Below are 25,633 nucleotides of genomic sequence, written 5' to 3'. Positions count from 1 at the left end.
GGCTTTAGAGGTACTTCAGTCATCCACAACTTACTCTATTTCGAAACACAGGTGGTTGAATAGCAGTGCTAAGAACCGGCCTCATAGCAGCGATCAAATGTGGGATGTGCTGGATTTCCGTGGACCAGAGAAACACGTCGCTAGCACTGGTACTGCCTCCACCGCCGTTCACACCAATTGGCTGCGCTCCGACCAACGATTCGGTACCCCAACGGGCAGTGAAATCGGCGGATGCAAGGAGGAGCGATCTATCTATCGGGGCAGGAGGAGTGGCGTTGGCAAGGCGGAGGGCAAAATCGAGGGTTTCGTGAAGGAGAAGAAACTGAGGACCGTCAACTACACCGCTCACCGTGGCGCCGATGTGAAGGCCTGGAAAGGAAAAAAGTCATGTAGGGGTCTGATGTGCTGAGATTGAAGCACCCGAATAAATGATCAAATCCTTCATTCCCATCAGTGAAAAGAAATGGCATTTGTATTCCATCACCTCAAATGATCACAAAGTTATTCTAAATCTTGGAAGATCGGGTTCAGGTGCATGATTACCAAGTGTTACACGGAATCGAATCAAAGGACGCACCAATTTGTAGACGACATGCGAGGGCCTCATCTCCACTCCGGAACTCTTCACTAGACTTTTGAAGACACTGACTCTCCAGTTCTTCGAACAGCTGGATGAGGAAGGCAGCGAAGAGACCTAGTTGCGACGGTGAATCCTTTGAATCCTGCAAGAGGGAAAAGATATATTGAAACGCGAGTTCAACTGATCTGTTACAGCTGGACGTGATTTACTCGACCAAACTTAAATGGACACGTCAAAACGGATACATCGGACTCTAGTGGGCAGGTCAACGAATACATGGTGAGTTTTTTTTCGAGTGATGGTGAAAACTAGTCTTCAAATCAACATAACTTCCAAAAGTGAGGCGTTCGACCACCAAAGTGCTACTTATGGCAGTTATAAGTAGCAAGAGAAAACCTACCGCATCAAGAAGTGCGTAGGCCACACAGTTTCCCACCGAATGGACCTTGACAAGAGGGAGAGAAGGTTTTGACAGTGACTTAATGATTCTATTCACCGCATTTCCCATCATTTCTGCGTCACCACCACAAGCCATTTGGTCGATGAGACAAATGCGACGGTTAAGTCGACGAACAGCGTCTGCAATCACCGTTGCCTCGCGCGATCGACGACTAGCAGTGGAGGAGGAGGAGGAGGAGGCGGTGGCAGTGGTGGTTATAGATTGGCTCAACGCAGCACTTCGAATTGGCGACCGTTGATACTGAAGCATATCATCACCTTTGCCTGCGATGCCAGGATTCAAAACACGTGAATAAAGGCCTCTTGACAAAATAGCACGCAGCACATATCCACCCGTACCTGTGCCGTGGATAGCAACAGCAATTACAGCGGTAGCGAGATGTTCTCGAGGTGGGAACATATCAGAAAGGCTTGAGGGATATGTACAGGACTCCGCAAGAGTGTTGGTGGGTTCTGTTGGCAAGTGAGCACGAGGAATTTGATTGTCCAATAAGTGCTCTAGTGCAAAACGACGGCCGATTAGATCCACCTTTTGCTCTAGCAGCTGTAAACAATGAGAGCAGAATGTCAACACGAATGAGTAAGACATAGGAGTTGGACCGACTACAGAGGAACAGCAGTCTTGCCAAAATTTCAGCCATGGAAGACCCACGGCAGAAGGGCTTTTGAATACTCACTGACATTTAGTGCTCACCCCTACATTGTAGGCTTACACAATTAAAAGGGGGAAAGATGCTTGGCTTACAATTTTAACCCACTGTTCAGTCCAATGATGCAGTTTTGCGGTTTGCCATGGCAGCAAACAAACAAGAAGAACGAATACGAGATGAGCTGCCAAGGAATTGGGTAGCAAGGTCGTCCAGAAAAACGTCGAACTGGAAAAAAAGAACGGGAAGAGAGAGAAAGGAGAGTTTGGCATGAAACAAGACTTAATTCATAATTTACGCAAATCGTGAATATATCAAGAAAATGTGATCAAAAGAAAGTAACACATACTACTAATAAGGCCTACTTATTAACTAATTAACCAATAAATATCGGGAAAGAAAAGTGGACTTTAAAGTTAACCGGTACTGGGACTGGAGTAAGTAGCAATGCCACCACAAACTCACCTGCTGTTGGAAGGCGGAGCAGGAAGATGGATGAAACGGGTGGTAGCGAAGGTGATATGAAGGCCGGAGAAAATTCCAGCAATGATGGCACTATTGAGAGGTGTTGGCGGAACAGAGGGTGTCAGGGTGAGTAGTAGGAGGAGACTGAGACAGGCCAGTACAGTGGTGGTGCTCAACTGTGGTGTGCGTTGCCATGGTGTTGTGAATTCGCTAACGGGTTGCTGTACTTCGAAGGAGACAAACATCTGAAGGGAAAAAGAGGAAACATAGATTCGACTTACTAGGTGAGGTGGCATAAATTGCAGGAAGTGTCTTCTGACTTAATGACGCTTCCAAAACGACGGCTAGTGAAAACTGGTGGCAAATCGTCAATGATGTCAAGCAGGAAGCTGCATGCGATTACGCCATGTGCTGCACGAGGGGCAGACCTGACCCGAGATGAGCTGAAATGGGCTATGTGGGGGCAGGATACATCCAACCGCTCATCTCAAAATGCTCGTTCATAAGTATTTACAAGGCTGGGCAAACATTAACATTTCGGTCGTGATGCATTCACCACTGGCGTCGCGTAAATGTTACGGTGGGATTTCCCTCCATACGTTCGACGCTGGAAATGCGCGGTATGGGCCCTACACCAATTTATTATCACCGTTTACACCGACCCAGGCACCACACCCGAAATGATTGTAGGATCTCCTTGGTCTGCGAATAGTTGCATACCCTTCCAGTTTTTCGGTAGTACATTAGGAGGGTAAAACACCTAGACCGCGTCAATTTGGTTTCGGGAGTTTGTCTGTCCTACCGCCGGTCATTTGGGATTTTAAGCGCCAACTTTAGTAAACGAAATTATTTGGTTAAATAAAGCATAAGTAGATTATGCGAAGGTAGGAATTTGCCAATTCCTGAATTTGATGATTCAGCTGGATTCAGTGGGCGTAAACAAAAGGCTTAACTTTTCTGGCCATCTTTTGTGGTTGCGTGCGCCGGCTTTTTATTGTTTGCGAATTCAGCTATCCTCCTATTGAACCGTATGCATAGTTAAAAAAAGGCATCTATGCATTATAAGCATTATTTTTACCATTTAAATACAACTACTACAAATAGGGCAGGTGGTACTACTCACTTCCAACTTAAGTAGCAGACTGACTAATTTTATTTAACCGACACCAAACTGCTTTGATCAACTTGTACCGGTGACCTATAGCAATTAAGGCACTATCAGGTAGAAATCTGCATGTGCAGCGTCAGCGTTAACAGGCACCTCATCAACGTCACAAATATGTGACAAGGAACTAATCGTAGGCTAGGGCGTCCAATCTGGCGTTGTAACTTTAATATTGGACACGCACACCCCGTCCTCCTCCTCCTTCCATTACGTCCGATTAAAACTGATGCCGTTGGAACAGAGAGGGGATATTGACATTCGTAAACAGAAGTGTCAGATTGGCTTGAATCACTGACTTTCATAGCTAAGACAGTGAAGTTTGCAGTTTGACAAGTTCACAGCGAAGTAAAAATGGCAGTACACACATTGACAGCGCCCCTTTCGCTTGTTCTGAAGTCAAACGAATCATCCACTGCATTGACAGTTCAATGGACGATATAATATTAACTTTATCAAAAAATAAGTTATGCAATCCTCTCTGCGCTTACTCCATCTCAATTATTTTTTTTTGTCTCAAAACGTATTCAATGCAATCTTCCCGACAATCTTTGATCACATAAAAAGAGCGCAACAGCAGAACTCCCCGACAATGCATGCTCCTCTCCTCCCTTCCGCTGCACAGCTCCCCTTAGCTCGTCCGCGTTACCTACCGCTGCCGGCGTGTCATCAGGTCAGCTCTGTCTTTCGCGTAGTACGTGGCTGACCAGTTGACGACTGCGTGGTTGATCAACGAAAAGTGGGAATTTGTCACGCAAATCATCGGACCAAGGAGCCAGACTACGCTACGGCACATTCGTTGACGTTTCGAACTGCAGCTTCCATAAAGAAGAGATCCACACCGGAAAATAAACCACACTGTCGCCTTGAACCGATCGGATAGGCGTTTGAATCGAAGATGGTCAGTAAAAAGTGATATCCTAGGAATAGATCTAACATGGAGAGGAAATAGCACAAGGGCTTCTGAGGCCAGACCATTGTGCATCCCGATTATAGCGTATTCAGTAGACGAGACAATGAACAAATTCCGTGTCTACTTCTAGGGTTAGGAAATCAGCCAGGCCCCCCTGCAGACGCTGAGTCAGACATGTCAAAAAGGGTAAATAGTCATGCCTTTTGACAAGTGAGGCACACACATTCCGAAATGTAGGCGTGATGATTCGTTTCCCCTCAACCTCACCAAACACATCCACATTTGGGGAGATTAAAACGAATCCCCTCTAGTGGCCGGTCGCATTCGATCGGTGGAAGGCGATTCGACTAGATGTGCACACGTGGGAGGGATCACAGCCCAGTTGTACGATTGTGAAAAGTGCCATCAGGGAAATATGGAGAATGGGGCTGAGGTAAGTGTCCCTCTTCCATCCTCCCTTTCTCTTTCAAACTGGCCAACTGGTTTTGGCTGTTTCACAACCATGAATTTCTTTGCGTGCGGAGGAGACAAATTTCAGTGGCAATCGTTTGATCCTTAGGAAACAAACAACTCCGTCTCCAGTTCACCGCACACGCGGGTACAACGTCTGTATGCGTGACCCAGAAGTGTGGGGTGGGGCGGTGCGGGTAGGGACACTGTTGGTTGGGCTTAACCAGTTAAAACAAATCATTGTACCAAGCCGCACCGGCTATCGCACGAGGTTTTTTTTTTCAACCAACTTTGTTTTTAGGCACATGGGCCTACGATTGGAATGCGGGAGGTGCTAGTTGCAGAGCACAGATTCAGTTGTAAACAACAATAACTGAATAAACAAATTCTGTGCACTTAACCGCCAAAGAACGTGACGGACAAAATCCCTCGGAATCAACGATATAAATCACCCCCGGTTGAATTTAAATGGCTTATTACAGCGACAAAGATGTCACAATGTGGGATGACGATGATGAATAGATCCGAGGATGGCGAGGGGTGTGCAGAGGAATGATTTACTGCCAGCGCGTAGACCTTTCTAGTCTTCCGCACTTCGACTTCCGGGCCAGTGGTAGGACTCCATCTGTCAGTGGTCTCCTTCAAATGAAAGTGCTTCCATAAACCTACTCAAACTTAAAAGTGACTTCCATTTCTCGTACAATGAGTGAATAAAAGTGTCAACAGTGAGAGGAAAAAATAACCGGGAAGAACGAAACAGATGGCACAACAAATAGGCTCATGGGTTCTAAGTTCCATTGTACCAACATCGCCGACTTCTCATTCCCAACATTTGTGGTTCGTTTGGTCCTCCGGCCACACCTACAGCCTCTTAGCCCTTCCTGTACAAGTGTGACATGACACCTTCGGGAGTAACTCGCAATTCAACGTGTTCCCTTATTAGGGAACGAAGGAGAAAGCAATTCAGAAAACCACCACCAACTGCTTACTAATCCAACGGTTGTAGACTGTTCAACCGCCTCAGGAGGACCGAAATTATCTCCAGTAAACGAGGAGAAGATTCGTTGCAGACAAATCAGGTGCCTACATGATGAAAAAAGGCAGGAGGAAAATGGAATAAGTCGCTGATAACGCAGCTGCAGTCCTAATGGCATCACTATAGCAATGCTGGTACCTGCGCATCCAGCCAGGTGATTCAGCAGAGAGCGGAAATGGAAAAGAAACGACTCCAGCTGAAATGCCACCTCTTGGGGGGGAGGGAGGGGATGTTCAAATTCATGGCTTACTTCAAGGTGTACGCGGGAAGAAAGTGGGCCTCCAATTTTGGAAATAGAAAAAAAAAAACACCGTCATAGAGGAGAATGCTTTTTGTTACTGACGATGAGGGAAAGAAGCGTTCGTTTTGTATTTTAACTAAATGCCGGAAGAGGAAAGGAGAAATGAAAGGAGCTTTTGTTTGGCGAGAATTAGCCGAGATCAAATCAAACATTGCATGGGATATGGAGGCGCCTCCATCCATTCCGTACGACAATCCATCATTCTAGTCCATACAATCTGATGCATCCGGCTAAGGAGACGTTAATTCACCCCACCATGCCTCAATCGAACCGACTGCCCATCCATCCACCGCCAGAACTACTCACCCCTGCAACTATTGAAACATTAATCTACCTTCCTCACGAAGCATCCATTCATTCATCCATTGATCTGCGAACCGCTTCATTTATCTACTTATTCAATCAACCACCCAAATACCCGTCAATCCAATCATCCACTGATTCATCCATTCCATCAACTGTCCACTCATGAACCTACTCACCTATCCTTTCGTTCATCAATCTACTCATTCTCCCGTATCCATCCAGCCATCCATCATTCCTTCTATCCCATTATTAGTTTTCCCAGCCATTCATCAAACCACCCATCCATCCACCCATCCCTTCAATCCTGGCACCTTTTCTCAGGCCAGAAAATGGGCAATTTGAGAATATCCGGGACAGTTAGAATGAAGTGAAATGATGACTAATGGCTCCACTTGCACCTTCGTCGTGAGATGCAATATTTATCATTTGAGAGACTGCATTTTAGCCATTAATCAACGGGCGAACGAATTAAGGGACGAGGATTTTATACTTGTAAGAGGGGAAGCAACTGGTCTTGTAAAGCACCAGGTGACACGAAAATTACATTTTAAGGCGATGCCGTTGCACAGATAAGGAGAAAGCTACTTTAATTGCATTAAAGTGGTGGGATTGGAACAAACACACAGTCTTTGCCCCTTCTACGCGTCAATGACCCAACCGTTCTTCCTAACTCGGTGGTCACCAAGTCTAAATGAGGCAGAAGAGGGAGGGTGGTGTAGATGGATGTGCCTGTTGAGAGGAAATAGGAGAGACAAGGTGACATCGACGTTTGACAAGTCCCCGCCCTCTAGCACTCCATAACAAGCATTGGAGGGATAGGATTTCAACGGGTCATTGTGAAGCATAAAGAAATGTCGACTGCATGCTCTTGATGGCAACGATTTACAACATGACAGACGTCTTTCTCTACACGTAGAAGATATACTTCCTATGGAGAATCGTCCAACTTTTAGAACTACCCTCGTAATGCCTTCTCTAAGACGGTTCGTCTTCCATAGGGCCTGAGAGTCAGTAACTCTAGCCAATCGACCATGCAAATTGGTAGCATTTGCTTCGGTCACCAACAGACTCATGACAGCCGAAGCAAGTGGGTGACACTGCGGAGCAACGACGATAGCGATCTGGCTTTAACTGCAATCTCCGCAAGTTCTACCACCATCTGAGTAACATCGACATCCATCTCCCTCGCTTACAAGTGTGCCTTACTAAGCCTTCGGAGAAGACTAAGGGTGCTACAGAACATACTACTCACAACCAATGCATTAGTAGTTTTAACTCCGGAAATTCTTGAGATGGGACGTAATTTTCAGGGTTCCTTTGAATTGCTCTCCTTCTTCACATTATACCGAATAGACAGACGAGAGAGAGAGAAGGGCTGAGGATCCCTCCCCAGTAACTCCGACAACAACAACAAAAACAACGCATTAATTATTTACCCTCACGTATCTTAAGTAAACCTCCAATCATTTTAGCGAGTGACCGGCCGCCCTCTTGGCCGGTCCATTTAGACTGCTCCCTTCACCCCCTCCCCTATCAAAGAGGCTGAAAAAGGGTCCAATCGAAAAAGAAAGGCAGGTTTTTTGCGCTTTTGCTGGTAGACACCTGATGAAGTCAATGTCGACTCAAAACTGCTTTTCAAGGTCACACAATCGGTTCGCGTGGAGATAGAGCCAGAAAAACAACGGATTTCCTCAAGGCTAGGCACAAAACAGCGGTACCAGGAATCGGTCCAGCCAGACGGTAAGTGAAAATTTGGTGGGAGAAGAATATACAGCCCATTAATAAGCCACAGGGAGTTCGTATTCGTGGAGAGCGAGACACCAACGTTTTTAACGGAGACGTATACCACAATGAGTCACCGGCTTCCAAACCCCAGAAACGACATTTATTACTACCATTGCCACGGCTAGCAACATCAATGTCGTGCGTGTCGGCTAACTACGATAGAGAGAATTTTTTTGCGGAAAATTATTCGGAGGATAAGCAGGTTGAGCTTTTCAATGGGAAAAAATTAGAGAAATGATGTGCTCATAACATCCGCCCTTCAAATAGCCCTCAGATGCCCAAATTGAGACGGAAACAAATGTGGTTTTCGATTCTTTCAAGGACAATTTACTTCACTACTTGTTGAAAAAGAAAGTAGCAGCGTGGAGGAGTCGCCATATCTCATGCTTATGTCCCAACAGAACAGAAGCGCGATTAAGAGTTGAGATAACCCAGTCCCCTTCCGGAACACAAGACTTATCAACCAGCCTCATGGCCAAATGATTGAAGTCAAGTCTTCCAGGGGTGGGTAGTGAAAGACAGTTCCAACGGCCGCCAAAATTCACAAGATATTCTAGAAGGGATATGCTACGCTACTTACAAAAATAAATCAGTAGTAGTAACTCACCAACATGAAGAGTAGAGAGGCGAGAAGAAGGAAGAGGGTGAATACCACACAAGCTTGCCGTGAAGTCACCGGGAAACAGGTAAAATCCTAAAATTTGATAGTTGAAAAAGGAAAAAATAAACCGGTTTTCAATGTCAGATGACAACAGCCAGCCGATATCAGCTGACAATAGTAAATCAATACCGGTAGTTAAGAGGTCAAAGTTCGACTATTTATCAAGCAGAAGGAAAGGGGCAATAGCAACAAGCTGGTGTCACAACTTGCAGAGGGTAAACACGGAGTTGTCACTACTGTCGAGGCGCCTAGTTTAAACAGGAAGGCGTGTCAAATTCGACACTCCAAAGCATTACCTCTCGGCTAATGGCATCCTTGGAGAAGTACTATAAAGACTTTGTTTTGGTGATAAAGTAAAGACAACTTCTTCTTTTTATTGCATAAAAATTCCCAAAATTTGATTTAGATAGAGGCTACTTACGGAGCGGTAATTTAATTGAACGCAGTAGCGAATTTATTGAGAAATTTAGACTTAAGTTTTTATTTACTTAAAAAGGGATTCTTTTTAGTCTAGACAGCAGAAAGTAATGGACCATAAAACAGTGAGCCTTCTTGTCTGGAATCGTTCAAGACGCCTTCAACTCGGACTCCTGTGAAATCGAAAACTACGCCAAGGTCTGTGGAAGTAGAGATGGAACATGTACCCTCAGCTTACGAACTCGACCTTCCAGCTTACTTCCTTTGATATTAGGATGCTATTTATAAGACAGCTGGCGTAGTATCTCCTTGCCTTCGGTTTGTGGAGGAAACTGCTTTTGTTGAGGAGTTCGTTACCAGCGTCACATATTTGTGACACTTAATCCTTGCCGGTTTATGCTAGATGATTGCACTAAAATGTGTACCACAAACATGAATTTCAACTCCAAAAGTCAAAATAACTGAGAAATGGTCTTAATCTGAAAATACTTACGTATTATGGTCTCTTTTTTGACTAGCAAAATTTATATTCAACCAATGAGAAGGAGAGGCTTAACGCGCACCACTTGTCGGGTGGGCTTTGCAACTCCCTCACAGGGCAGCACAAACTGAGGAACAAATAACATTATGAAGGGTAAATCTTACCAAAGGCATGATAAATTCGCAAAATGAAACATTGATGGGTATTAGCCTATCGGCATGGCTATCTACCGTCCTCCTCTTGATTTGAAAATGCCTATAATAGAGTATTGGTGAGATCCAATGGGTGTGATTTGAGCCTGTCTACTTCTATGAGCCCGGTTCAATTTGATGCCAGAAATGAAGCAGAAACGTCTTGCTAAGTTCGTCACATAACGGACGGAGGCAGTGTGGTAGAGCAGGACAGCGCACCGTCCCGAAATGGCTGGAACAACAACTGTGATTCGGGCGATGATTCACTCAAAAAGATACAGATGCTGCATCACAGTCAAGAAGAGCTCCTCCACTTGACTAGGGTAGAAAAGTAGGTGCCGATATTGACTCAAACCAGGTGAAATTAAGGAGAGAAGAACAACTTGCTGTACTGGCTGACGGGAGTGGTAATAAATAATTTGGTAGCACCTACAGCTATTGACTGACTTGAAGTGCTAAGCAGTTTTATAGTGAAACGATGGAGGAACGGTCATAATAGAGCCCTGGATGATTAGCATCCCCGCTTATTTATGCCACCCCCAATGACCTTGACCTTATTGGGCCTTTTAGTACATAAGGAGAGCACCTCCGGGCAGTATAGACACGTAGGGAGAACCCAACGTGAGTGCAGGAGGATGAATATTCTCGAATGTCCAGAAGTCCAGATTCCGGGCAAAAAATTCTGGAAGGTGGAAACGGGATGTAAAGAGTTGACGGTGATTTGTACGAGGATGGGAACCCAAATACTTGGGTGTACCTTGGATTAAAATCACCTATTTAGAAAATAGGGCCAAAAATAAACTTCAAGTCGCTTCCATAATCAAACGGTAGCTACTGCAAAGATTTGAATGTAAGCAGAATTGTGGGTATTTTCTTACAGATCCTCCAACATTTGCTGACCGGTGAAAATCCGATCTCAAGGTCACCTGTGAAGGTTCTGTTTTGCTAGTTGGCTACAGCACGAGTGAATCAGACTTCTCTGCACATGCACACACGTCTGTTGGGCGCAAAGTTTTTCTCTACTTAGCTTTTGCCATGTACTTGTCTATCCGCCCTCCGGTCATCTGACTCACGAAGTCTGGTGATCTATTTTAGTCCTCCCACAGTGCACGAGTCCCATGCCACCTGTGTGGAGGCTGAGTAGCGAGGACAGGGGGGGGGGGGGTTAGGGAGACAAACAAGCCTCGTCCACAATGGTCTCAGTGATTGCTCTCCTGCATTGGTCGATAAAACCGTCTCCAGGTTAATGTTTGAAGGACATCGCCCAGTGTTCATTGATCCCCCACAGCCCAAGTGGAGCAAAAAAAAGTTGCGTCGCGAAATCTCCCATCGTGAGGGGATTTGCACTTGAAGATGGGAGGAGAGAAAGATGCTACCGCACCCTCATTCTCACCCTCCGAGCTCCCTCATGGTTCACCAAGTGATGACTGCTGCCTCCTCATGGTAGCAAACAATCAAGGTGGTCAAGGCTAGGTTGGTTGCTTACTTCCAGGAATAAAACACTACCTTTCCTGGATGGAAGTTTTGCACACAAATTCCCCATAAACATTCCCTCGACCTTTTTCTCCCGGAAATGTGTGAGTGTGGTTTATTAACACCACACACAGGACCAAAGACGTTGGATAGGAACACACTCCATCCCTCCAGGACTGCGCCACAGAGCACCTGTATGCCCACCACAATCGCCAAAACCACCCAATTTTGCAGTGACATTCTTGATCCCCCAACATTTGAACTACAAAACGTGGCTAGAATGAGGGAGGCTTCAAGCGCAACATCCTTCTCCACCTTGTAAAAGTGCAAGACTGAATTGTCAACAGATTACCGCGTGAGGAAAGGGTCAAAAGTACACCCCACTTCCACCAAAGACAGTTTTGGTGGTTGTGGCGGTGGCAAGATGATCATTTGTCAGATATAATCTAGGGTTGTCATACTACATGATTGATAGCGGAGTCTTCTTCCAAAAGGCAGGTTAAAAGTCACTTCTTTGGGGTGTCGATATATCAAGGGTGAAAAAGAAGGACGTCACAGAAGATTTCATCAATTTTATGCCAACAGTAACCGATGTGGGGATAAGGTGATGAGGAAAGAGGGTGCTTCTAACACCAAGCAATGAAATTTTAATCGTTCCCTCCAAATGCTTAAAATGAAGATAAATGATGGAGAGAAGCCCACATTTCCCTCCTTCAACATCTAACATCGGTAAAAAAAGGAATGCTGCTTCCTGTAGGCGGAAGGGTCTACTTACATTGCGTATTTTTATGACCTTCAAGAATAAATTTCTTCATAGGAAAGCCTTGCAAAGAGGAACAGTAACAGGAAACGACATCTCGTCCATAAATAATTCAGTAGGCAAACCAAAAGTCTATAATTTTGAAGGAACCAAGCGGACTTACGTCGAGTCGACGGATTGAGAAAGTGACAAGCAAGAGGAGACACCATGTGATCACACAGGGATAGACAATCAGCGCGAAGGAGACCCTACAAATGATAGATACATTTTGTCCGTTGAAGAGGCAGAAATTTCAAGGCGGGGTGAGGGTAAGCAAGTGGCACTTTGGCTGAAGAAAAGCGGTTGGCAAATTCCAGCGATTCGACAGTCTCTCTTTCATTTATGGAATCCAACCATCCATGCCACCATATAATCTTGATTCCTTTTCCGATTTGTCAGGACAGAGGAGGATGCTGGCGGGGCAGTATGTCTTACCCTCCCATCCCTCCCAGAGCGCAAATCTTCTCATGGCTGCGTTGTGTAGTAGAACGAGACCCTGCGTCATCTTATAAGAATTGCAAACTTCTTCCCACTGATTCACTAGTCCCACATGGCCTTCGCTGGGAGAATAATTGCATCTACAGTACACCACACGCACACACAAAGCAAGAATGGTCTTGTGAAGATGATGTGGTGCATGCCTCAGAAATGTGGAGGGGAGGGGGGGGAAAGACTTGTTGTCACCCGATGTTAGTGGAAGTGACCCCAACTTGCCTAATAGCTTCCCTGACTGCCCTTCCTCCCCAGTCCATTTGATATAGGTGTCAACAACATTTTCCAGCATCGCTCACACCAACTCGTTGCCCTTGACAAGTTACTTCCAAAGTTGGTCTACTGAATGACTGACGTCAACTATTCTGAGCTTCAAAGAGTGGAACAAAACCCATAAAATATCGGTCAAACCGTCAATTCACGTATACCTTGTTACCAAGAGGCCGCCGGCCACTCCCAGGAGCACCAGCAGAAGCACCATCCATGCCAGTGAATTTCGCAAGACCTTGAGTTGATCCCTCCGAAGAAATAGTCGATTCCATAGAACTGCCTCTGCCAGTGGGCACATCGCATCGATGCTCGGACCCAGAAATGGCGTTGGACAGGAGGTGCATTTCGTTGGAGTTGGTTGAAGATCTTCACAGCTACCATGTTTACAACGGAGGGAAGAGGAAGTGGAAGACGAGTTCTGTTGTGTCGGCAGAGGTGGTGAAGGCAGTAGAGGATGGACAAATGACCCCACAGACGATGGAAGATTGTGGCAAAGGGAGGTAAGAAAAGAGGAGGAAGGAGAGGGCAGGAGACGAAACTCCAAGGCTTTGATAGAGGGATTTGCTATCAACGTGGATCTGAAAAAGAGAGTGTATTTAATTAAAGACAATTCATAATTCACCATATCTGTAGGCGTTGAGAGTGGCTTCAAAAATCGTCAAAACAGATTGAACCGAGAGTGGGCATATTGACCGTTTAGTCGAAGAATGAGTCGGCTAAATTCCTCTCCAAGCTATTCACAGGTAAGGGTAGCCAAAGAAACACATATCTGTTAATTCCATTTTGATAAAACTTTTTGCCTCCAGAAGCACACGGTCCAGTCCTAGCCACCTCCATTTCTACCCCACATTCGCACACGGTTTCGGAAAGGCGACAATTGTCACCTGGAGAAGTATCACTGAGGGAATACGGGGGAGGGAGGGAGGGATGAGAGTGAAGATGTGGCAGTGTCATCCTCCCTACCAACCCAAAGTGTAAGTCCTCTCACCAGTAATTGTGAGGTGTGAGGTAGTGAATAACCGATGCAATGGTCGCTTGCCTAACGAATGTGGAACTGCAAAAGCCACTCCGCTTCTCGAGTCCAAACCACTCCAAAATTCGCAGTAGATGGCTTACGAAACTAATTGTCGTCCCTTGTTAATGACGTGTGACACCCATGCGGTGGGAAATATTTATACCTCGCCCCTCCCACTTGATGTTGGCGTAAATCACTTGGTTTGTTCCTCACGGTGGACATTAATAACGGCAGTCCTTGTCACAACGGTCTCTAATCATGACTGTCAAAGTAGAAGTAATTATTTATGACCTGGAAGTGATTTAACATTGGAATCATGTAGCCACGTTGTCCCGTTTTCCAAATGCAATACGACAAATTTGGGGAGTTTCTGGAACTCTGGAACCGTTCGGAGAGCAAAAAACCTGGAGTCACATCCATCAGAATCGACCAGTACAAAGTGATGGGCGGGAGGGTCATGTCGGCGGAGTGGCACACACACGCACACATACCTATACTTTAAGGTACATGTATACAAGTAATTGCAAAGAAAAACTTCTTTGGTCACTTGATGAATACCACGAAAGCTCCGACGGCTTTTGAATCCACAGTAACTGATAGATATTTGTTAAGGGACAAACCAATCTCCAAGACATTCCAAGAAAGCGGAGTAACCATGTGAGCATCTTCTCGATCTCCAAACAGGTAGTATTTTAAAAGACATTCATTTCCGCTAGACATCCTTAAACAGTGATGGGAACCACAGTCTCTGCGCACCTAGAGCAGAGTCACCACGAAATTACGATCAAACAAATTTGTTGATGGAAAAAAGATGAGTATTTGTAGACTTCTAAAAGCCGTTCAGGTGTGGGAAAAAACATTAAAACTTTAGAGAGCAGTGTGAAATAAGTAATTTACATGACCTTCGAATCAACTGAAAGCTTCCGTGATTCCGAGGATAAGTTAAGACCTGATTGAGATGCCTGGAAACCCAGCAAACTCTCCTGCTTTCCTTTTCCCGGATTTCTCATTTGTATGACCGGGTTGCGAACCCACCTATTGCCTCCGGATTGGTTGATATCACGTACAGATCCACTTTGAGCTCGTTGATACACCCTATGAGGTCAAGGTTAATTAATACCAGATGATACGCAAGGCAAAAGTCAACCTGTGTCTCCACCAGCACTCGCCGTGACCCCTCTGTATTGAAGTCTGGCCTAATAATCTACTCTGGTTAAGGGCTCGAGAGGATCCAGATCAATGCCATCTTTTCCATTACTGACGGTTCAGTGGAAGTCTAAATTGTCCATGAACTTGTCTATAGCTCTTCAGTGGCAGAACACACAAGAGCTTCAACCACCAGACATCATATTCACGGTTAAAAGGCTAAACCGGTCAACACTTGCTTTGAAACGACGAAGAGGTTCGCGGGATGGAAACTGTTTCTGCGCCTTTTCTCCAGGAACTGACAAATTTTGAACTTTTGAGAGTTGGACGAGCATATTCAAGTGATTAAGGAGCATGATTGCCGACTCCAAGGGAAGGAAAACAAGTCCACTTATGGAATCGCATGAATTGCAAAACCTAGGCACACCACCTCCGTCAGACCGAGGTTCTTCAAAACAGTCCATTATACTGGGCTCCTCGAGGTCTTCCAGAGCCAACCAGTATTAGAAGATATTGATTTTAGGAATTCAAAAGACCGTAAACCGCCAAATATTCTTTTAAAAAAGTAATTAAGAGACTTCTGAGTAAAGGGAGGTAAAACTTTCACAGCTTTCGAGGACTGGGAAATCCCAGATCTTCTCAATGAGGACCGATGGTTTTACACAATGCATCAATCAACTGCAATTTCAAGTCAATGACTCGGCAAAAGGGTAAATAGTCATCCAACAAGCTTTCGAGCTATTCACCACTTAAGTGTTAACTGAACCGACAAACTACTCACTGTATCGGAAGGCATCTGTGGTCGCAAAGTCCTTTCAGACACGCTGCAATTTCATCCTCTCCCTCCATGCCTTCCTCCTTCATCTTCATATGACGCAGTATTGAAATCAAGGTGGACGTTTCTGTTGAGTTGGAGGACTCAGCACTTTCCAGAGTTATTTGGTGCGCCAGTCTTGCAAAGGCTTGTGCAAGACCACCTGTTGAAATGGATTCACCAAGATTTGGCCACCTTGAGTCGAGGCATTCCTAGACAAAAGAAACGAAATGGATCGAGACAATATGAAAAGAGAGATAGGGATTCAGGGTTAGGAAGATGTTAGAGGAGTGATGAAACTGCGATAAGTGAACCGCAGATAAAGTGATTAAGGGGTGACAGCGAGTGACGTAACTCAGTCGACCTGTCAAGTAAGGTAGTGCTAGGACTTGCTGGACTGTAAAATTGGACAATTTAACTCCTCCTGGGCATGGAAAGCTCCATAAATAAGTCGACTGGACGGGTGTGGAAGGGAATGAGTGATCTTCACGGACCCAGAAGTTGAACGAGCCGATTACCTACCTATCTATCTGGCAAACAAGATAGTTGACACTTGCATAACCATGAAACAGACGCCTTGACATCCCAATAGGCATTAAAAACTTGTTAATTTAGACTGATGAAGATGTAACCGATTAATAGCCCAAGTGGAAGTTGAGACACTCTCGACCTTCAAACGGACCAATTAAAATCCGCTCACACATCAAAGCTTTATTTACGTCCGATCATTTCATTCATCACCGACCTACTCAAGCAAGATGGTCGAGGTAAGTGGTTCAAGAAAAGGTGATAACATCTTCAACTTACCGTAGAGGAGACGGATGTGTCGGCAGATTTGCGAGGTTGGACGTAAAGCGTTTCGCAGTGGAAAACGTGACGATTTGCGGAAGGATCCACGACTGTTGGGCCCAGTTCGCCCTCGTAGCCTTCAGGCAGTTGGTCAAATGTGGCCCTCGAAACCAGAACTCGTCTGTTCAAAAATGGCAAAAAAGAAACTCCTAGACCCGGTGCAGGCAAGCCTTAACATGATGTCACCTAACCTGACTTGTTACCCACAAAGTCATCTTAATCTCGGCCGGTTTCATGGAGCGATACACACGCAAAAGTACCACCTCACTTTAGTAGAATAAGCTAACCTCATCTTGATCGCGTAAATGAGCTGGACAGATCTGAGGGGTTGTAGATGATGTCTAATGGAAGTGAGAAAGGTCGTGGAAGGTTTATTCACCCAGGACAACATTAATTGAATGGTTGAAGAGTGGGGGGAGAGACAGCTTTCCCCCAATGCCATGAAAGAGCACTACATAAGGATGACGTAGTTAGTGGCCTTACAAACTAGGTCGAGTTTAACTCGACTCTACAGCGGCAGAAGCTTCTTGTTAAATTTGTTGCATAGCATTTGGAGGGGACACGGCATCAGGAATGGGTTGAGTGAAAAAATTTAATTCTGGCAATGGATGAATCACCCCAAAACCAATTATTCTTGACCCAAAGAGAAAATTTTGCATCGTTGCTAACACACCAACTGAAGACTAATGCACCAAGACTCAACATCAGCGACGCCTAATGCGAGAGATGGCGAAAAGTTGCTTCACACCCACATAAATAGGAAACGTGGAGGAAAGTGAGCCAGTAAACAAAAGGGCACCACCCACAGGCGTTGACAGAAGACCAGTTGGTTCTTCACTAAAGCAGACTTTTGTACGATTATTTGCTGAGTGACTAACTCCTGATGAGAAATGGGTTAGGTAGTTAAACGGTAAGTGAATGAACACACATGGCCAGTTTGCCCCATACCATTCACTGGCTTTACCCACTGTACACTTCAAAGAAATGCATCACTTCACCCCACTTCCCATCCATCATATTCCCCGGATGATATTTCTTAAGGTGAAGACGATCATCTTTTCTTGATACTAGCAGTGGACAATCAGTAGTTGCTTGATTAGGCGGTTGGTAAATGAAAAGGAGATGGGAACGGAGGTGATCAGGGCTAGGGCATTTGCTTCTTGGAAAGACAAGTTCTGTACAAAAGTTAAATTCACCGCTGTCCTTGGTCGACACTTTTTTGGGTTTGGTAGTAAAGAGGGTAGGAGATAACCGCCATTTAAATTTATGAGAGGTATCACTCTCATCAGCCTCGGACGTCCTCTATGTAATGAGATATTATCAGGTGAGAATTGGTTCTACCTCACAAGTAGAACTTCAAAGCGCTAAAGTACTGTGGTGGTTGTCAGTTTGGGGTGATAACCATTAAGGGCTGCATACTAGGGCGAGATTTGTCCTGATTGCGCGGAGCTTTAGAGACACCCACGACTCGACCTTCACACCAGTTGTACGAAGCTCTGATTCTAATCTCAGAGCATTTTCCCCCCGTGCGGTTGCAGTAATAACGTCTACTTCAAACTGAGATGCTTTTTAATGTCCCCAGAAGTAATTCGGAGTCTACATTGGCAGAAAAAAGTAATCGGGTATCAACAAATCAGACGGTCCATGACTCAAAACCCCTAAACCACATTTGCCCCTATCAGACAACTCAAAATCGGGAAATTCTCACCCCGGTTTGGCAGCAGCACGAAGGTGGCGACGGAGATGAAAGACATCAGCTCCCAAAAGGTCGAAGGTCAGGGCTGATTGACCCAGCACTGCAGCGTATGCCTCTCCAGTGTGGATTGCCATTCGTGCTTCCAATTGGATGCGCGCAGAGTTGGAAATGGATCTGTGGGGAGAGAAGGAAAAAAACTGACAAAAGTGGATAACTGGAAGGGGTTGATACGGAAGCTCTGTTTTTGAAACGAGTAGTATGAAAGTTGGAAATGCAAAGGCGCAACCCATCCCCCTCCCCCTCGGCATCAAATCCTCTGTTCATTCATTAAAAATTCATGGATCCTCACAAAATAAATCACATTTTCTCCCATCTAAACGAATATACATCGTTTCATGCACCAATTTTAGCGAACGTCTAGGCATCATTGGCCAAAACGACCGCCTGATGCAGTTCTCCAGGTGAGAAGTCCAGATGGGACGAAAAACCTCATGAGTTTTTTAATACGATCAGCATCCATTCATTAGGCCACCTATTCATCCATGCATTTAAGAAAATCGTGGGAGAACTTCTCCTTTTTTGACACAAATCACAACGATTATCCAGCCAGTTCTAACTCTTTCAACAACTAGCACAGATGTGATTTTTTTGATGGGAACTACGGGAGGGGGACAAATAAAAGCAGCTGATGAGAGATTGTCAAGAAAAGCTTTTAGAATTACCATTAATGCCATAAATGTGCCATTTGCACTACGGGCAACAGGCAAAAAAGTGCCCAATTAGTCGGAATTAATGATACAATTAGGCCTAAATTGGAAGGGGGAAGAAACTCCTGAATTGATAGAAAAAGTGAGGGGATTTGACCATTCAATTGTGGCCAATTTTCTACCAGTCTAATATTCGAAAAAGAAGGTTAGCAGTAGGTGATGCAAAAACTGATTTCAAAAGTACCTGTGAACCTCATCCCCGCAATTGGATTGCCTTGATGTTCCTTATACCAATTGCAAGCAGGAGATGGGGTAAAGAGCATCGCAATTAATCTTGCAACAACGAATTTTGGCAAAAAGATCACTGATAAACAAAAGCTACCAAAGGGGTCCCAGGTAGACGCCAATGAATTAAGAAACCAATCAAAGGTGACCTAAACGCAAATTAGCCAATTAACGCCCGGGTCAGGGAAATGGAGTTTAACCATTGGTTGCTGAGTCTACGAATCATATTAAAGCCCCTAGATAAATGCCTTTTAAAGTAAATAACCAAAACCTTGGCCTCATTTCCCCTAAACTTTTGGGAAATTTGAATTAAAAAGCAAATAAATATTTAAATTCTAGAATCAACTTCCAACTACTTTCTGATCAGGCCTGAGTTTTAGCCCAGCTTATGAAGCCAAAAGTCGTTTTCGCCGATACTACCCGATCATAGTGACCACTTTTTCCCCATACCTTAGAAACGGTGAGAATTTGAATTTAAAGTACCCATTTTTCAACACTTTTTGACTGCCTGCTGAAAAGTGTTGAATTGGCTGGGCGCACTTTCCCATGGGAGCCTAATTTTAAACAACCAACACTGTCTACATAAACAAACAACTTAGTGCAAATAAAATCGGCTATTTGCAGTGTATTCAACCGGTACATTAATCAACTTTCGTGTTCATTTAATGGGTAGTAATTGTGCCCAAAAAAAGAATGCATGATGACTGTACTCCCCCACCTCCCCCTCGTGAAAATATATACGAGGCATAAATCGGGAACTGTTCTTGCTGGGAACTATTCTCGCTGTGATGCCTCCTTTTTGTGTACCTCTCGTATAGACGGCTTAAAATAGGTTTTTGAAGCAAGTCAGGAGTACCGTCATTTGGAGGCCACATGGAGATTCACGGAGTTTTTACAGGGTAAAGGTGTGAATTTGTGGACGGTCAGTCCCTTTTTTCCCTAAGAAGGGCGAGACACCCGCAGAAAGAGTGGTTAACAAACTGACCGGACAGGCCAGTGCATGTTGGGATGCCGTAGAAGCATGTCGCCAGGAAAAATGCACTTTCCGTCTCTCAATAACTGCTTTGTGATCGTGAGTGTGGTGGACAGCCGGTGGAATGGTTCACTTCCCGATGACCAAAAAGTTGCGGATGACGTCTATCGGTTGGACGCGATCCAACTCCAACGTAGGCAAAAAGAAACAGTCAGGATTCATTGATCAGTTTGAAGAGAGCCTCGTCCTTATCCTCCTTATTCTCCGCATATTCCTCCAAGTAATGATCATCACCGTTTCTCATTGGGCTACCAAATGACACGTGCGGAATAGATATAGACGGCTGGAACACTGAAAGGCGATGGGGACGCAAACGACCAGGACTAAAGGAATGCCTTTTATAAACCAAAAAATGAGGAGGTTTGAAGATTCCACATCTTGACCTTGCAGAAGAATTCCTTAATTATTCATCAGGGAGGAGGAAAAGGAATCAAACACTAATGTTTGTCCCGTTTAAGGTTCGCGTCTGAAGCGGTCCAATAATTTGTCCAGAGGGAATTAAAAGGACAAGTAAACTAAAATTCAAGGGACCTGTGAATTGGTGGGCGACGTGGGAACTATCTAGGCAGGAAGAACAACACCACCAGATGGTTCATGGCTATCATTTAAGTCGGTAAAAGAAGTCAAGAGAAAAATGGTCTATGCTGAATCCAACGGAAGACCTGATACCTTCCCACATAGCAAAAAGATCGAAATGGAAAAATTGAAGGCAGAAATTCCATCCTTAACTTAATGTGGAAGCAGTTGGTTAAGACGATTTAAGGCAGGGGAAAACTTCTTTTCGTTCATTTTTTTGCAAAAAAAACCAAGAAGGTAAATAGAGGGTAGGTAGAAAGCCCTAAAAAACTGAAGCCGTCTTACCTCAGTAGCCGGTTAATTGCGAGTGCCAGTTGGACACAGGAGTTTGCATGATCGACACGCACCTCTGGATAGCCCGCAATGCAGAGAACTTCACCCGGTCGTACATGAACGGCGTAGCAACCATGATTCTGAAAAGAGGGAGGTGCTCGCTAAAACAAAGGTCGGCTTTCTGTAAAACCACTAATTTGTCCTTTGACCCTCGCAGAAGTGGAACCTACCTACACAGTTAGCATGATTTCAAAATGAGTAAGGGGATGGGTGGATAATTGGACAGATGCAGGAGGAATGAGTGGAATGGAGATGGATGGGTTGGAGATGAATGGAGCAAGGATAGGAAAAACAGCTTAATGGATGAGGTGGGGATGAAACCTAACGACTGAGTGGATAGATTAACCAGCAGATGAACGCCTCAGAGGTGGATGGCTTCGTGCATGGAAGGATGGAAGGATCCAGGATGAATGGATGGATGAATCCAGGATGGATGGAATTGGAACTGACTTCACCTCAACATCAACCACCTCAGTCTCGGCTCAAATCTTCTATGTGGCACACCATCCAAATCCAAAGTTAAATCCACTGGTAGAGCGAAGGATTTAATCTACGGTTTTGGAAAAACGCAGGTCATCCAGTATGGACTTGGCAAATTGTTAGGTCGTTTGGCCCATTACCACTCCGACTTGACCATCCGTCTGGTGGTTACTATCTTCTTTCAACTTGTCGAATGAGATTACGACGCAGTGGAGTCAGCACAATCGAATCAGGCAGTCATACGCCCAAGTGAAAGTCAGACCTGAGACCAAGGCAATGGCGGTGAAACTAAAGGGAGTTGAGGTGGAAGGAAGCAACACACCCATCCAGACATCTCAAACTACCCAGGTATAGAGTCCGGGCTGGATTAATGGCTTCACCAAGGGAACACTATCCTCCTTTCATAACACCGGTACACGCCTTGCCAAAGTTAAAACATTGAAAGGATGGAACGAGATTATCCTAAGTGTACCTCACACAGCGCTTTGATTTGACCGATGAGTTGATTCGTAAATGTTACCACGTGTTGAGCTGCAGGCTGTGGATAACGTTCAACTTCTGGAACACCAGTGTTGGGAAGCATCGGTGACAAGCCGCCTCCAGCACAACCGCTACCAGCTCCATTTGAGGTGTAAAAACCGACCAATTCAGCGCTGAGGAAGCTAAAAAAGGGAAACCCTATGAATCCGACAATTTGATTGGAGGGGGGAGAGAGAAAAGGAACAATACCTGACATTTCGAAGGTAAATGACCAGAGGAGAAGACCAAACGTAAGGAGGAGAGTAAAAATCGTGCTCCAAATCAGTTGTCAACGCTGGAGGCACGATAGCCCGTGAGATTCGGTTCTTAAAATATAAACGAAAGTAGGTGATTTAAGAGATCATCAAAGACGAAGGCATTCAGGGATCAGCACTCACGAGTTTCTTCTGAGTCGAAAGCAGAGTCGACTGTCTGGCGGCGGCATGCAGTACAACACAAAGACACCTCCAACGCTCCAGGTAGTTTTGACAAGACAGATGCCAACCAATCAAGTTGGTCAGTGTGAAAGCTACCAGATTTGAGGCAACCTAGGGGCGGGTGGGAGAAATCGGTCATTTCAAATCCGCAATATTTCCCTCTCTCCCTTCATTATCTTTTTCCAGATCAGAAAGTGATGGATTAGATTTATGAACTCGAAGTGGAATAGCAATTTGGATAAAACAACCCCGCGCGCTCAAAAATTCAAGAGATGAAAGTGGGACCCCTAATCCCTGTCCGTTGAGCCGACAGTTGGCATGCATCTGTCTATTAGCAGCTCTACTACTGTTGCTAGGACGGCCACTGATTAAGCGTGTGTAGCGCCAACCTAGAGCACTGAAGACAATACTCGGAAGATGTGACACTTGTCAACTTCAAGGGGGACGGAATCACACTCGACTCGGTACAGCATTTCCAGCTTTGAGGGTGAAAACAAAAAAAGTAGCAAATCACCGAAGTCAAGGTGAGGAAGCGGAGGGGGGAGAGAGTGACTGGATTTACTCTTTCACTCTTGGCAGAGGCAAAACCTGGCATAATCGCTTTTACGAGGAGTCTGCTACCCCACTCAATTCTTGGTTAAGACCAAAAAAACTGTCTGAACGTATTGAGATGTTAACTCTTTGTTAAATAAACAATTTCCTTTAACATGATTACCCTACTTTTCTTGTCTGAGCACGCATGTCACAAATACGTGACATATGTTCCTTATCAGTTTATGACAACTGTCTCCACCGAATTATGTACCACAAATAGGTTGGTTGGGATAAAAAAAAAGATATAAAGCCAAAAGGAGTTCTAAATCTGAGGGAGATATTTAAAGTGGGTACAGTAAAAGCACCTGGACTGTGGCAGTCGGAGCTCTGCTGAAATTGTAGCGATAGCGGACGTTTTAACGGCACACTGGGGAGGCAAAATTTCAGCTAGTGAAGGAATAAGGTAAGTCCCCAGTTTTATTGTTCTTCTCCCACTTTGCCTTAGCTGCGTTGCTTAGAAATTAGGAAAAGACAGAATGAATACCGTAGGATTCATCTGGCCCTTGGATTGGATAAAAACCTTCCAGAGGCAGATCGTTGGGTTGTCAAAATAAAACGGTCTTAAGTGAAGAAGGAATGCGGTACCAATTCAATAAAGCTTAAGACCCAACTCCTTGTACACTGAAGTCGAGCCACCCAGAGATTGAGGAAATCTGGAGAACTCGCCACAGTATCCAAAAGAGTGGAACGAACTCAGTGGATGTGATTAAAGCTTGGAGGTTCAACTCGGTTCCAAAGCCAAAAAGCTTCCAGCCAACAGTTTGAACAGGTGAGGCATTAGAAAAATGCACCATCCAGAGATGTCGATTCGAGACTAGCGTATCAGGACCAAGTCAGTGCTGTTTAACGTGAGAGACAGTGAAAAGGGTTTCTTTTACACCAACAGCAACTGGGAAAGTCTGGGAGGGAAAGCTAATAGGCAAATGAGTGCCACCCACAGGCTTCCTTCATGACCTTTATCAAAACTTAAGGAGAGGGTAGATTGTTCCTTGAGTGACTAACTCGTCACTAGAAATGATTTTTGTAGTCAGTCCAACGCTAGGCGAATGACTACATCGCTGGTTTTCTCCAGCCTATTAATGGGCTATCCACCGCACACTTCTAAGGCATGTACCACATCATCTTCAGGAGACTACGCCCAGGCGTTTTGCCTCTGAGGCCACGTTTTTTTACAAAGTGAGATTCTCAGAATACCTTGAGATGCAGAAACCCGAAGTGCATACTACTGTGACTTAAAAACCCAGAGATAAAGACCAATTTTTGGAAGGGAACCTTTATGGAGAAAGTAAAGTCAACTTGACGTCTAGTTGTCAAAAAGAACTTCGATGTAAAAAGAAAAAAAGTGGAACGAAGCCTGTGGAAGGGGAAATAAAAGGTCTACATTCTGAGGTGGATTATAAAACCGATTTTAGCCCAACGATTTGCAAATTTAAGGAAACTTCTAATTCAACAAAATGACGCTTATGTGCTTCAGAGAAGCAATTTTAACCTCCTGCCACAGTAAAAAGGGAGACTTGTTGCGTTCAATGGCTCAGCGATGAAGACAGAATGTTAAAGCCTCCGGTTTCAAGGTGAATCTCTCCACCGAACTGGCGATATTATTGAAAAGAAATACAGAATAATGTCCACATTTAAAAAGAAACAGATCCACCGTCATTGGTACGTTATAGAGACGAATACAACCATTTGATTATGAGGTGTGGAATATACTACTTAGGTGATATGAGTAAGTCCCTCAGAGGGCATGTCCGAAAGCGCTCTTAATAAGCTCAACTCCTGCATTAAAAATACTGCTAAAGAAGAGCAATCTCCAGAGAGAAGTTATAGAAGATAAGTATGGAATTATTTAAAAGCCATTTCTGTGTAATGGCAAAGGAGAAATGGGACCAGTTAGGGGACTCACTTGTTAAAGAAATGAGAAAAGGGGTCCTCACATCCATAATTATTTTCTTTTGCTTATTTGCGGACAAACAATTAATAATACCTTTGTAAGCAGGATCTTAGGGCGAAGTCAACTATCATAGGCAAGTTCTTTTACTATCCTCCTAATGAAATCAACCAGGACACTAAAATTATCGCAACCAGCCAGCATACATCCATAAAAAGGCACATCACATGCCTGTGAGTTGATAGCTCAGATAGGGAAACTTGAGAGTCACATATATGTGTTGTTGGTAGTGAAACTGCTAAGCACAACCCTTGATAGCTTAGAATTTTAGCCAGACAAGTCACAATAATTCGAGCCGCAAAAAGTGAGGCCG

At 44.7% G+C, this 25,633-nt stretch overlaps 1 protein-coding gene across 1 annotated transcript in view; it reads right to left on the bottom strand. All coding sequences in view use genetic code 11, as the record gives it.

Annotated features, from left to right (window-relative positions):
* Positions 1 to 25,633, bottom strand: part of EGR_08046 (Ca(2+)/calmodulin-responsive adenylate cyclase) — a gene marked incomplete at both ends in the record, with an annotated part of 32,875 nt that overhangs the window by 5,870 nt on the left and 1,372 nt on the right. Inside the window, 19 exons of the mRNA XM_024497295.1 lie at positions 35 to 369; positions 578 to 722; positions 981 to 1,303; positions 1,379 to 1,583; positions 1,785 to 1,914; positions 2,152 to 2,396; positions 5,666 to 5,759; positions 8,166 to 8,257; positions 8,712 to 8,798; positions 12,251 to 12,335; positions 13,047 to 13,262; positions 14,801 to 14,998; positions 15,831 to 16,075; positions 16,671 to 16,833; positions 18,421 to 18,582; positions 21,295 to 21,422; positions 22,295 to 22,484; positions 22,552 to 22,667; positions 22,740 to 22,889. Coding sequence (XP_024348294.1) covers positions 35 to 369; positions 578 to 722; positions 981 to 1,303; positions 1,379 to 1,583; positions 1,785 to 1,914; positions 2,152 to 2,396; positions 5,666 to 5,759; positions 8,166 to 8,257; positions 8,712 to 8,798; positions 12,251 to 12,335; positions 13,047 to 13,262; positions 14,801 to 14,998; positions 15,831 to 16,075; positions 16,671 to 16,833; positions 18,421 to 18,582; positions 21,295 to 21,422; positions 22,295 to 22,484; positions 22,552 to 22,667; positions 22,740 to 22,889 — 3,309 coding nt within the window. The remainder of the gene's footprint in view (positions 1 to 34; positions 370 to 577; positions 723 to 980; positions 1,304 to 1,378; positions 1,584 to 1,784; positions 1,915 to 2,151; positions 2,397 to 5,665; positions 5,760 to 8,165; positions 8,258 to 8,711; positions 8,799 to 12,250; positions 12,336 to 13,046; positions 13,263 to 14,800; positions 14,999 to 15,830; positions 16,076 to 16,670; positions 16,834 to 18,420; positions 18,583 to 21,294; positions 21,423 to 22,294; positions 22,485 to 22,551; positions 22,668 to 22,739; positions 22,890 to 25,633) is intronic.

The sequence above is a fragment of the Echinococcus granulosus genome, assembly GCF_000524195.1.
Source record: "Echinococcus granulosus chromosome Unknown EG_S00094, whole genome shotgun sequence".
Classification (NCBI taxonomy): domain Eukaryota; kingdom Metazoa; phylum Platyhelminthes; class Cestoda; order Cyclophyllidea; family Taeniidae; genus Echinococcus; species Echinococcus granulosus.
This window is presented reverse-complemented; position numbering and strand designations above follow the sequence as displayed.